General features: G+C 42.2%; 1 protein-coding gene across 2 annotated transcripts in view; it reads right to left on the bottom strand.

The window, feature by feature from the left end:
• Positions 1–14,150, bottom strand: part of pla2g12a (phospholipase A2, group XIIA) — a 31,685-nt gene that overhangs the window by 15,159 nt on the left and 2,376 nt on the right. The window contains exons 1-3 of one of the 2 annotated variants that reach the window (XM_063060655.1): positions 9,233–9,353; positions 4,339–4,910; positions 1,593–1,669 (exon numbers count right to left, since the gene is read on the bottom strand). In XM_063060655.1, coding sequence (XP_062916725.1) covers positions 1,593–1,669; positions 4,339–4,537 — 276 coding nt within the window. In that variant the 5' untranslated portion in view covers positions 4,538–4,910; positions 9,233–9,353. Of the gene's footprint in view, positions 1–1,592; positions 1,670–4,338; positions 4,911–9,232; positions 9,354–14,150 lie in introns of those variants that run through there. The other variant, XM_063060653.1, reaches the window with a different exon arrangement.

Here is a 14,150-nt window from a genome sequence, read left to right as displayed (position 1 = left end):
TTTAGGGCACTCCAAAGAGGACCATCACAGCTAAAAAGAAGAATACAGTGAGTGGAGATAAAGCTAGCTGGAACTGATGGATAGCAGTACATGAAACAGGACTGGGAAAGGTTCATGTGAGGTTACAGAACTAACAGATAAGATGATTTTAAATATGGCACAGTAAGAAAACATGGAGCCAGCAGAACTAGGAAGCAACATTGATGGACAAAGTAAAACAGAAACAATTGATAATTTTGTAGGCTGTTTGGCACATATAAAATAAGGCAAGGATTGGCTTAAGAAAGGCAGCAATTACAAGAATTTGTTAACAATTATTTGCTGATTGGACTGGGCTAAATAGTCACACTATTGTGATTGTTGCTGTTCCTTTCCGCACTTTGAAGTGCATCAGGCTGCAACCTTGCAGATTCTTTAGCATTTTGGTCTGTTTTTTTTAACAAGGCTGACTTGCTAACTCAATGTTCAACCCAGCATGGATGGAAAGCACGTAAGGAGCTGGCCGGATTCGAACCCAGAGCCACTCTCCTCAAAGTCCACTGCTGATCTATATTTGGCTGCTCGCAATCTATTTGTTTCCCTGCAGCCATACAACAGCCCCTTACGGTGGAGATGATTGTTGCCAAAAGACTTATCTTGATGGAATGGAAATCACCCTCTCCCCCTTCCTCTCGGAGATGGATGGCTGATATGATCTCAGTCATACAGATGGAGAAACTTAGGTTCTTGAGAACCAATTCAATTAAAAAATTTTTGGCTATCTGGGATCCATTTCTCGCCTACCTGGACGAGGCCGGGGGCGGATAAGCAATTTCCCCCCCGGATGATTTCTCACGGCCCTCATTTGAGATTTAATGTTTAGTATTTTTGAGCATTTTGTACAATAGGCATCCCCCTAATGTTATGTCTTTTTTTTTGCTTATTTCTTTTTTGTACATGTCTGAGCTGGTATGTTTTTGCAGATCTCATTGTTTTTTTTTTTGAAAATTTTGAAATTTTTGAAAATAAAGTAATTTACAAAAAAGTCCGGTGCTGATGCCACTATGCCACCGGCCAGCTAGTCACACTATTAGAAATGCAAAATTGTTTTAACAATTCAATCTTTTGGTGGGTAGCCCAGAAGCTTATATTATAACAACAGAAAGAAAACAGAAATTTCTTTTCACTCTTTTCTTGCTTCAGCTATTTCAAAATGAAAAGATAAATATGATTTTATTTTCCTTCTCATAAATCATGTGGTGCAGTTTCTACAAATTTAGTATGTGTAATAAATGATGATTGCTAGTAATACTGAGAAATAAGGGCTCAAATGAAAATTACAATCTTGACTTTCAGCATCATATTGCTTTTTACAACTGTACAAAGAATATTGTTTATATAGTTTTGCAACTAGCTTATATGTCATTGGCACAAAAAAGTCTCCATCTGTTCCACTAATTTGTATAGTTTTTGAAGCCCTCAGGAGAATCAATCTCGGGGTTGTATATGGTGACATATATGTACTTCGATAATAAATTTATTTTGAACTTTGAATACTTTTAATATTTGTAACTGAACTGAAATAAACTTGGGAAAAATACAACATTCCTTACATGAACTCCAAACATAGGAGAGCCACATCCATTGGGTGGAGGAGGCTTATAACCATAACGAGGAACTGGCTTGGATCCTGAAAAAGATGTTTATAGTAATCAAATCATTTTCAACCATTATCAAAAATACTAATGTCATTAGCTGTTCAAAATTGAAGAGAGATTAAGAAAAAAAAGGAGGTGCATAGCTGGTATAGGCAGGTAGGAACAAAATGAGGTACTTGAGGAGTGTAAGAAATGCAAGAGAACACTTAAGAAAGAAATCAGTAGGGCTAAAAGACACGAGGTTGCCTTAGCAGACGAGGTGAAAGAGAATCCTAAGGGATTCTACAGATATGCTAAGAGCAAAAGAATTACAAGTGACAAAATTAATCCTCAGGAGACAGACACAGTGAGGCAAAGCAACAGCAAAGTCATTGACCCTATACCGACTACAGAGGAAGAGGTGTTGGCTATCTTGAGGAAAATTAGCATGGATAAATCTCTGGAGCCTGACAAAGTGTTCCCTCAGACCCTGTGAGGGGCAGGTGCAGAAATTGCAGGGGCCCTGGCAGAGATATTTAAAGCATCTTTAGCGACAGGTGAGGTACCAGAGGATTAGAGGATATAATGTTGTTCTGCTATTTACGAAAAACTCTAAAAATAAAACAGGAAATTATAAGCTGATGAGCTTATATCAGTGGTGGGAAAGAATTTAGAAGGTATTCTGAGGGACTGGATGTGTAAGGATGTATTTGGATAGACATAGACTGATTAGGGATAGTTGGCATGGCTTTGTGCATGGTAGGTCACGTAGGCCATGTCTAACCAATCTTATAGTTTTTTTGAGGAAGTTACCAGGAAAGTTGATGAAGGCAAGGCAGTGGATGCTGTCTACACATACTTTAGCAAGGCATTTGACAAGGTCCAGCATGGGAGCATTGATATAAATGACAAACAGAATAGACCTAGCACTGATCCCTGCTAGGTCTATTCTGTTTGTCATTTATATCAATGATCTGGATGATAATGCAGTTAACAGGATCAGCAAATTTGTGGATGACACCAAGACTGGGGGTGTAGTTGACAGCGAGGAAGACTATCAGAGCTTGCAGCGGGATCTGGACCAGCTGGAAAAATGGGCTGAAAAATGGCAGATGGAATTTAATGCAGACAAGTGTGAGGTGCTGCACTTTGGTAGGACCAGCCAGATGTAGGTTTTACACAGTGAACGGTAGGGCACTGAGCAGTGTGGTAAAACAAAGGGATCTGGGAATACAGGTCCATAATTCATTGAAAGTGACTGCACAGGTAAACTGGGTCATAAAGAAAGCTTTTCGCACATTGGCCTTTATAAATCAAAGTACTGAGTACAGGAAATGCAATGTTATGTTGAAGTTGTACAAGACATTGCTAGGGCTTAATTTGGAGTACCTGTGCTGATTTGGTCACCTACCTACAGGAAAGATGTAAATAACATTGAAAGAGTACAGAGAATATTTACAATGATGTTACCAGGACTGCAAGACCTGAGTTATAAGGAAAGATTGAATAGGTTAGGACTTTAATTACTTGGAATGTAGAAGACTGAGGGAAGATTTGATAGAGGTGTACATTTTGAGGGGTATAAATAACGTAAATGCAAGCAGGTTTTTTCCACTGAGGTTGGGTGGTACTACAACTAGAGATTATAGGTTAAGGGTGAAAAGTGAGAAGTTTAAGGAGTTGGGAGGTGAATCTTCTTTATTCAGAGAATCTTGAGAATGTGGAATGAGCTGCCATCGCAAGTGGTACATGCATGGATAGGTACAAGGATGGTAGGGGTATGGAGGGCTATGGTTTGGGTGCAGGTCGATGGGTCTAGGCAGTTCAAATGGTTCAGCATGGACTAAATGTGCCGATGGGCCTGTTTCTGTGCTGTATTTTTCTGTGACTCTAAGAAAAATATCCCTAATGGTCCTCTGCTATGATTTTATTATTCATGTTCCCTATTGATTATTCCCATAATTAAGAGACGTAATGATAAAATTCATGTTATATTGTGATATTAGAAAGAACAAGATTTAAGAATTCTGCAAGATACAAGGCCCACATGGAACAAAGTATAGCAAACAACAACCTACGGTACAGAATCCAAATTCACCAGAAAATACTTTGATCAACAGACATAATTAAAGCAATTTTCAATCAAACTAGAATGGTACGTAATCATTAAAAAAAAATCGGACTGAACCATTTCAAAATTCTTTAAGTAATAGCCACACTTTGGTTGCCAGCTTTGTAAAAACACTGCAATATATGGTAATGTACTGCATTTACCAGGATCACCGGTTCAAATTAGCTAATCTCAGTACTAGAACTGTATCACCACCATGGTGATCACTGTTTAGAAAGGACAATCATCAACCACAGGTTTATTTTGGCTATCAGAATTCCCCATCAAAAAAAAACCTTGTTCAACAAGTTAGAATAGTTTAGAGCTCAATTTTGTTACCTCACAAAGACAGATAATCACTTCACTAACCAAAGTAGTTAAACACGACCTCTTATAAGGTCACAAGAATGTGCATATATTCAATAAATTATTCCAGGTCATCAACTTCACGAGACAAGCAGGTAAAATATATTTTGGGAATAGTGTAAAAAAGGAAATGTTATTCATGATGACTATGACATGAGTCCCCCAACCCAATGAGTCATATTTTAACTTTATAACTATGTATGCTTTTATTGAATGGCAAAATTGACTACTGATCATTTTACTCACCATCACTGCATTTGTACCTACAGAGCCCATCCTCCCCGCCAAGTAAATCCAGTGCTGCATTCAGATATGTGTCAATCTTATGAATTCCATTCCGAATTGTTTTCAGCTTCCCCCGCCAATCTTTGAAGTCTGCATCTTCGGAACGGCACCCACAGCTCCTCAAAATAACTCCCAGAAACACACAGATTTGGAAACGCATGCTCAAAATTATTTTACTGATTTGTTTTTCACTTTTGCTTTTCAGCTATAATGAACGTTTTCTGCTGTGTGTATCTACACAGATGAATCGAAACTATTGTTATCCAACTAGAAGAGAGATCCAAATCAAAACCATTTGTTGGTACTGCATTCCAAAAGTGAAGTGAGTAATAGGGTAAACTGGCTCACTCTGACTTCAGTTAGGCTACTAAACTTCTGACCATTCCTTAAATTTTAGAACACTGTTTTCATATTTGTATTGGTGTGATATTTTTCAGTTGCTGTCAAAGTACTCAAATAATCACTGCTGGCCATAAGGATGAGAATAGCAAATCATGCTGGATGAAGGGTCACCTCTCCCATAATCTTGTGATCTAGAAACAGAGAAAAAAAGCAAATCTAAGTGAAAATGTAGAGAAAATGTGTGCAGGATATATTCTCTTCAATTCACAGGATTCAAAATTGATCTAATCTAGGCTTCAGAAAGCTATAATTATAGCTAGCCTTTAGTTTTATCTGCATGGCCACTACAGTCTACGGTTAAAAAAAAAACAGATCTATCCTTTCTTGGTTAGGTCATTAATTTTAAGAGCAATTACATATAATCTTTCAATAAATACACAGCAATAATATAGCTAGACATGCTAACTATATGGTTTTAGACTAAACCGAATCTACCCCCCCGCCCCAATGTCTAGAAACTTCCACAAAGCCTTGAGATGTTTCAAGATTCAAAGCCAATTATTGACCCCGCCTTCATAATATCAACATGTACAATTATATACAGTGGATTCTGGTTAATTGGTCCATCAGTTCATCGGAGCAGTTGCTTATTTGAGAAAACTTTAAAATAAATCTAATCGAGAAAGTAACTGGTATTCCCTTAGTTTATTTGGGACACTATGCCGTTAAGGTAGGAGTATGTTGCTAAACAGTTTCTAACTAGCTTATGTCCTGTGAACTTGTATGGCCATACATTATACTGTGCTTAGAACAAACAGGTTTTAAATAGCATTAATTGCACGTGTTTGCATTCAAAAAGCAGTCATTTTTGTCACCGACAGTTGGCGAGAAATAAGCAGTAAAACAATTCAGATCTGTTTTGCTCACTGCTGTTTCAAGCAAGCAGGCTTGGAGATGCCAAAAACCATTTCACTACTTCAACAAGTTAGGACGACAAAGAATTTGAAGGGATCGACAATCATATTGAATGTTACAATGAAAATGAAGATTTGGAGGATGTAATCATCAAAAGCGTTGTATAAAGGGTGGTCCATTATCTGCACTAGGTATCTGCTCTAGTTTTGTTCATTTGCAGTCAATCAAAAGAACACAGCAGTGTATTTGTTGAACGCCTCACCGGACGATGACAGTGAAACCTGTGTGGGAGAGTTTTTAAAGTAGAAAAGCCATTAAACTGGGACAGTTTCAGACGTCTGAGTCCAGTGATACAAGTCGTCGTCACAAACTGCAGTCTGAGACCAGTGATACGAGTCATCGTCACAAACTGCAGTCTGAGACCAGTGATACGAGTAGTCATCACAAACTGCAGTCAGAGTCCAGTGATACGAGTCGTCATCACAAACTGCAGTCAGAGTCCAGTGATACGAGTCGTCGTCACAAACTGCAGTCAGAGTCCAGTGATACGAGTCGTCGTCACAAACTGCAGTCTGAGTCCAGTGATACGAGTCGTCGTCACAAACTGCAGTCTGAGACCAGTGATACGAGTCATCGTCACAAACTGCAGTCTGAGACCAGTGATACGAGTAGTCATCACAAACTGCAGTCTTCCTTGGTTGCAGTGGATAATGATGACTTCTTGTGTACCTGATCATGCCCTTTGCTCTCCACAAAGCATTGCCAAACTACCTTCTTGGCCATCAGATCTCACTTGCCCAGTCCACCAGAGCTGGCTTCACATGCCACCATGTCCCTGTATCACCGGGTTACGAGGCCCGTCAGCTACCCTGCCAGTCAAAGCAGTGTACCGGCTTTGCCGTCGCAAACTAACAGCTACTTGGAGCCATAGGTGTGAGCTGAGTGTCCGCTGGGGGTCAAAGGTGAGTGAGCAAGCCTGGAGCACAAGCCTGTTCACCCGAGGTGCCCTCTCTCCCTCAACATCCCATATACAGGATGAATTCCTCTGTTGATAACTGTTAGAAATACACTGTTTTATAGTACTTCCACTGCCCTCGCAGTAGAAAGCTAGGCAGGGAGTTAAACACCTCAAAAATCCTGCGAGCTGGAAGCTTTCTTCAGGGTTTTTAAATGAGAACATTTTGTGAAAAAAGATATTGCTGTTTCAAAGGCAAATAACAAGTAGATGGAGATCAATGTCTTTCTACGGTGTGTGCTTCAAGTTGAAATCCGCATTATGCTGCACCGGAAATTATGTATAAAAGAGTTTACGAGCAGGAAGTAATGTTTGTACAAAAGGAACTGCACACAAAATGAACAGTGCTTCAAGAGGCAGAACAATATTGTAGCAGCGTTGGTATTGTTCTCATTTGTCTTTCATTTAAATCAAATCCGCTAATTGGGGCAGCTGCTTAATTGGGCCAAAAAGTACTGGTCCTGATGTGTCCCAATTAACCAGAACCCACCGCACTGAGAAGTTCCAGAGGACCACAATACCTGATTCCACTCCATCTCAGTCTACCAACACACATCAAAGTGCTGGTGAACGCAGCAGGCCAGGCAGCATCTCTAGAAGAGGTACAGTCGACATTTCGGGCCGAGACCCTTCATCAGGACTAACTGAAGAAAGAACTAGTAAGAGATCTGGAAGTGGGAGGGGGAGGGGGAGATCCAAAATGATAGGAGAAGACAGGAGGGGGAGAGATGGAGCCAAGTGCTGGACAGGTGATTGGCAAAAGGGATATGAGAGGATCATGGGACAGGAGGCCCAGGGAGAAGGAAAAGGGGGAGTGGGGAAAAACGCAGAGGGTGGGCAAGGGGTATCGTCAGAGGGACAGAGGGAGAAAAAGGAGAGTGAGAGAAGGAATGTGTGTATATAAATAACGGATGGGGTACGAGGGGGAGGTGGGGCATTAGTGGAAGTTAGAACCCGTACTCTGGGTTTTTCCCCCCCCTCCCCCTTGTCTTTCTCCCGGGACCTCCTGTCCCATAATCCTCTCATATCCCTTTTGCCTATCACCTGTCCAGCTCTTGGCTCCATCCCTCCCCCTCCTGTCTTCTCCTATCATTTTGGATATCCCCCTCACCCTCCCACTTTAAAATCTCTTACTAGCTCTTCCTTCAGTTAGTCCCGACGAAGGGTCTCGGCCCGAAGTGTCGACTGTACCTCTTCCTAGAGATGCTGCCTGGCCTGCTGCGTTCACCAGCAACTTTGATGAGTGTTGCTTGAATTTCCAGCATCTGCAGAATTCCTCATGTTTGCGCCATCTCAGTCTATATACTATGTTTATGGGCAGAGTTGTCCTTTTATATTTTCAATGTCATACAACACATAAGCAAACAGTAAAACAACAAATAAACATTCCCACTTTTGTCCTCTGGGCGCTGCCTTTCGTTTCTTTACTTTGGTTTTGCACATCCACAACCTAAATCACTACACCTAAATTTATATCTCTTGGTACATTGCATTTCTCTCTGACATGGTATCCAAATGGAAAACATATTAGAATCATTCAATATGTTGATGCAACTCCTAATTAGAGAGTCAAATCAACATACAACACAAAAAAATTTAGTGCGAGTACCTATCTCCACCACCCCGCTCTATACTAAGCCCCACCCCAAGCAGTGTGCCCAGTATTCCCGGACTTTCATGAAAACATAAAGGTTCAGTGGGAAAAGTCAAAAGATGAGCTAAAACTGCGGGGGCAATCCTTACATCGGTGTAGAACTGACAGAGTTCATTACTACTGGAATTATCATCTTTCAAAAAATATTAAATGAGAACACCGAACACCGCTACCACTTGTATTTTATGTCTTCCACTGAATGTTTCAAGGACAGCTTCTTCCCGTCCGCCATCAGATTTCCGAACGATCCATGAACTCATGAACGTTACCCCACTATTCCTATTTTGCAGTCTTTATTTTTATTGTAACATTGTATTTTTATGTCTTCCGTTACAATGGTACCACAAAACAACAAATTTCACGGCACATGTCAGTGAAATAAACCTGACTCTAATGTCAAATGGATATGCATGGCCGAAACAGAAAGGGGTTAGGGATTTATCTGGAAATCTCTGGCTAACGCTCAGCTCACACCAAATATCAAGTTATTCTTAACCCGTGGGTGTTCGTGGAATGATACTGTATTTCCCACGAATCTGGGTACACGTTAAAATGTACTTCGGCTTTTGGGGCGTCTGACGTCGAAAAGGGCCCATATAAAAGCAAGTTTTTTAAAAATCCCAAATCTTCACTACATTTATAACGTTAAGACAGCGTTTGAAGGCAAGGATAGGATTTGAGGTTTCAACACTTGGAAGCATCCAATATTTAGGATTGGATGAAATCTAAATAAGTCAGCAATCTGACATCAACATCAACGTGAACACCGTCCGATAAATATCGAGGTTAAATATAAAGTGTCTGTGCGAGACTATAAACAAACCGGGGGACGATTCAACACAAAGCGGCCCACAGTGAATATGGAATCTGTGTGCCCTGCTCTGCGGGAAGGCTCGAAGCAGATTTTTACCTGCATTTCCTGAACATACCTTATGTTGACGTGGCCGACAATTCTTCGGCGCACTACAACACCCTCACCAGGTACACTGCCCCCTGTTCCGGAAGACTGATTGATAGACACCAACACACCCGCACGCTGCACCGCAATAAATGTCATTGCTCTTTCAGCGAAGGGTCATGCCCACTATTCACCAGGGAAGGGTAAAAGCAAAAGATGCTGCAATGTTTCTGATGATGTTTCAAATTTTCCGCATCTGCAATTTCATACCTTTCTATATTGTATGGGAAATTAGTCAAATATTTAAACCCAAGACCATCTGCTCTGATATAAAATTATTACAACAGAAGTGCGTGCAGGAGTAAGCCAACCAGCCCCTCAAATCTACTTCACCATACATCAACATGGTTGCTCGCCTTCCTCCAGGGCCCCCACATCCCTTTACTGTCTAGAAATCTATCCATCTCTGCTTTAAATGAACTCATCACTGAGCAAAAGAGCTTTCTGGGGTACAAAATTCTAAACACCCTCTGTGTCATAAAATCCCTCCCAACGTCAGTACTAAACAGTTTACAGTTATTCTGAGACAGTGATCCCTCATTCAAGCCGCGTCAGGCTGGGGAAGGCCCTGCTGAGCCTTGTATGAAGTTTGTAACTTTCAATGAGATCTCTCCTCATTCTACCTTAACTCTAGAGGATACACATCTAATCTATCACACAGCAAGCCTGCCATCCCTGGAATTCATCTGGTACGCTACCTGCTTTGATCTTCTCCTTTCTGAATTCCGCTTTAGGTTTCTATCCTTGCCAAAGTAAAAACCCTCCCCAATAACTGCTTCCACACATCTACCCCTCCCTCCAATGATGTCAGTCCTGGTTCCTTTGAAGTGGAACCCATTCCGTGTGTGCTGATCTCAGCTGACCCACAAACATTCCCAAAGCCTCAAACTGAAAGAAAAAATCCGTCTTAACTATCTCCAGGCACCTATTCATTTACTTTATTCTCCTAGTTATCACGTGGCAATTGGAACTTTCCTGAGATAACGACTTTTGAAATCCTGTTTTTTAACCTCCTTCCTAGCTCCCCGAAGTCAGCTTGTTTCTATCCAGCTTGTCAGGTACTGCGACCTCAACACTATGACCTTTGGCTCTTCACCCTCCCAATCAGAATGCTCTGCAGCTGTTCAGCAACACCCTTGGCCCTGGCACCGGGGAAACACCGTACCATCAACCTTAAACATTAACCCCGTGTTGCTTTTAACAAATGCTGCCTGACCTGATGAGTAGTTCCACCATATTTTGTTTCTATTTCAGATTTCCTGCATCCACTTTTATATTTGTTTTTCAGTGATACAGCAGGATGGGACAGGAAGGGATGGTGTTTTGATCAGACCAATGACTAATATATCAAATTAAGTCAAGTCAAATTTATTTATAAAGCACATTTAAAAACAACCCATGTTGACCAAGGTGCTGTACAATCCATAACAGGTAGCTAAAATCACAAATACAAGAAACACAGATATAAACAACAAGGCACACAGCTTCTAGGCACAAAATAAACATGTGCCTAAGCACAAACCAAAAAATCAGCCACATCAGGAAGATTCAAAAGCTAGTGAATAAAATAAGGTAAGCTTTGAGCCTGGACTTAAAAGGGTCAATGGAGGGGGCAGATCTGATAGGGAGGGCAATGCTGTTCCACAAACTAGGGCTACAATAGCAAAGGTGCAGTCACCCCTGAAATTAAATTTAGATCGCGGGACAGCCAGGAGCCCCAAGTCAGCCGACCTGAGGGACCTGGAAATAGAATAAGGGTTTAGAAGGTCTACAATATAGGAGGGGGCCAGCCCATTTAGGGCTTTAAAAACAATCAGGAGAACCTCAAAATCAATTCTAAACCGTACTGGTAGCCAGTGGAGAGAGGCCAGGACAGAAGTAATGTGGTCCCTCTTCCGGGCACCTGTCAGGAGCCTGGCTGCGGTGTTCTGGACCAGTTGCAGACAGGACAGGGACAACTGACTAATCCCAGTATACAGGGAGTTGGAGTAGTCCAAGTGGGAGGTTATAAGGGTGTGGATGACTTTGTCAAGATCTCTGAAAGAGAGAAAAGACTTGATTTTGGCAATAGTACGAAGCTGGAAAAAACTGGCTTTTACTACTGCATTAACTTGCTTGTCAAACTTCAAAGTGGAATCAAATATCACACCAAGTTTTTTGACATGGGATTTGACAAGGGTGGACAGGTTACCAAGACTGTTGCTAATCACTTTAATGGATTCAGGGGGGCCAAATAGGACAACTTCAGACTCGCCTTCATTCAGCTGTAGGAAGTTTTTTCTTGGGGGGGGGGTATTTTTTTAAATTAACATGTCAAATATGCATCTGCAAGGGAAAGAGTTAAATTTGTTGGTTGATGGCATTTAGATGATAAAAACCGTAAGACATAGGAGCAGAATTAGACTATTTGGCCCATCATGTCTGCTCCACCATTCCATTATGGCTGCCTTTGATTGAAAATTGAAACAAAAATACCCAGAGAGTGCGGGAAATATAAGTGGAGGAATGTCATTCACAGAGAGGATACGGAGATTCCTGAACAAGAACTGTGAGGAAGAAATATTGGTAACAAAGAATAGATACAATAATGTGGGTTAATTTACTGACCCAACATAGTCAACCTGGAAAGGGTCAGTAGTAATGGCTTATAGGTGCTGACCTTTCCCAGGTTGACAAAGCCAGCATGGCAGCCGACCAAACTACTGACCCAGAGGTCCAGGCTTACTAAGCAGCAGTCATGGGCGTGTGAATGGCTGACATTAAGCTCAGGGAAGCTGGGGTTTCTCTCCTGAGCAATGCCTCAACTGGTCGCCCTCACCCCATAGTGCCCGCAAGGTGAAGGCGGAATGTTTTTAACTCCATTCACGGATCCTTGCATCCGGGCCGGAAGGCCTTACAGAAACTGTTTGCACTAAAGTTTGCGTGGCACCGCCTTAGAAAAGACCTGCATGATTGGAGAGCAGCCTGCGTTGAGTGCCAGTGGGCAAAAATTAACTGTCATGTTCAGGCACCATGGGCACCTTATGAGATCCCTGTGTGACAGTATGGCCATGCCAAAGTGGACCTGGTTGGTCCTCTTCACCCCTCCTGTGCTTTTACACACCTCCTTACCACGGTGGACCATACCACCAACTGGCCAGGGGTCATTCCGCTAGCATTGACGATGCCGCAGGCGTGGCACAGACGTTCATCAGTACCTGAGGTGCTCCGTTTGGCACCACATCTGATATTTCCTCTGACTGTGGTCCCCAGTTCTCATAAGACCTCTGGGCTGCAATGGCCCAGAACCTCGGCGTTAGGCTACATCACACCATGGCTTATCACCCACAGTCCAACGGCCTGTTTGAGCGGTTTCACAGCTCCGTAAAGGCTGCTCTGACAGCTTCCCTGACAGATGAGTTTTGGCATGATCGTCACCTGTGGGTCCTACTGGGGGCCAGAGCAGCTCTCAAAAAAGACCTGCTGACATCCATAGCTGAGACGGTATGCAGGCAGTCGTTACAAGTGCCAGGTGATTTTGCTCCTGAAGCCACGGCCACCTGGTTGGCCAGTCAGCAGCATTCTGCCCTCTTCAGAAAATTCAATTCCTTTGCACCTATTCCTACCTCCCATCAAGGTGTTCAGCATTTTGGGTTCCGGTTGACCTACAGTTCAACTCATTCGTTTTCATCTGCAATGATGCACAACAACATCTCCTTAAGCTCCCTTATGATGGCCCATTCTGCATTTTGGAAAGGAGGCAAAAGTCTTTTATCATTGATAGGAGGGAGAAACCTCAATGTATTTCGGCCCACCAAAAGTTGGAGCGTTCCATTACCATGCCCCTGGTGTCACATCATGACCAGCAGTGTGTCAACACACCTCCAGACAGCCTGAGGCACCTGCTGTTACTCTAGTCATGGAGCATAGGACCTAAGCTGGGCTCCGAGCAGGCTCCCGATGCCGGCTTTGGTAAATTCTGGGGGTTTCTGTGCAGAGTAATACAACAGATGCATAATTCACAACCACCTACATTCATTTGGGGTTCTCTTTAAGAGGCTGGTCTGACGTGATGATGTAACAACGTGCTCTGTGTTTGATTGACGATAAAAGGAGCTGATACAGTTTCTCTTAAACTTAAAACCCTCTGCCGTTTCATTTGTGAAAACCTGCACTGCTATGTATAAACATAAAACTATATGACCAAGAAATAGCAGGCAAAAGATTAATTGAGTATTTTTGGCTCTTTTCTCTGCAAAACAATCTCTACTTAGACTCCAATCCAGACATCATCCTGGTAAATCTCTTCTGCAACCTTTCTAAAGCTTCCACTTCCTTCCAAGTATAGGGCGACCAGAACTGAACTGAACACAATATTACAAGTGTGGTCTAACCAGAGGTTTACAGAGCTGCAACATGACCTCATGGATCTTGAATCCTACCCCCCGACCAACGAAGGCCAACACAACATACACCTTCTTAACAAACCTATCAATTTGCAGAGCAACTTTGAGGGATCTATGGATGTGGAATCCAAGATTCTTCTGTTCCTCCATTCTGCCAGGAATCCTGTTATTAACCCTGTATGCTGCCTTCAAATTTGATCTTCCACTTCACACTTTTCCAGGTTGAACTCCATCTAGCACTTCTCAGCCCAGCTTGGCATCCTGTCAGTGTCCTGTTAAAACCCTGAACACCACCACCCAACTATCGTGTCATCTGCAAACTTATCCAAGTCACTTATGTAGAAAAAAAGCACAAAGAGCAGGGGTCCCATAACCGATCCCTGTGTAACACCACTGTTCACTGACCTCCAGGCAGAACACTCTTCACCTACAACCCAGATGTACAGTCTTTTTTTCCCATTGAGATTGGGGAAGACTAGAAAGGTTAAGGGTAAAAGGTGAAAT

The sequence above is a fragment of the Mobula hypostoma genome, chromosome 10 (genome assembly GCF_963921235.1).
Source record: "Mobula hypostoma chromosome 10, sMobHyp1.1, whole genome shotgun sequence".
NCBI classification, from domain to species: domain Eukaryota; kingdom Metazoa; phylum Chordata; class Chondrichthyes; order Myliobatiformes; family Myliobatidae; genus Mobula; species Mobula hypostoma.
Note: the sequence above shows the minus strand (reverse complement) of the source record. Positions and strands in the feature narration are given on the sequence as shown.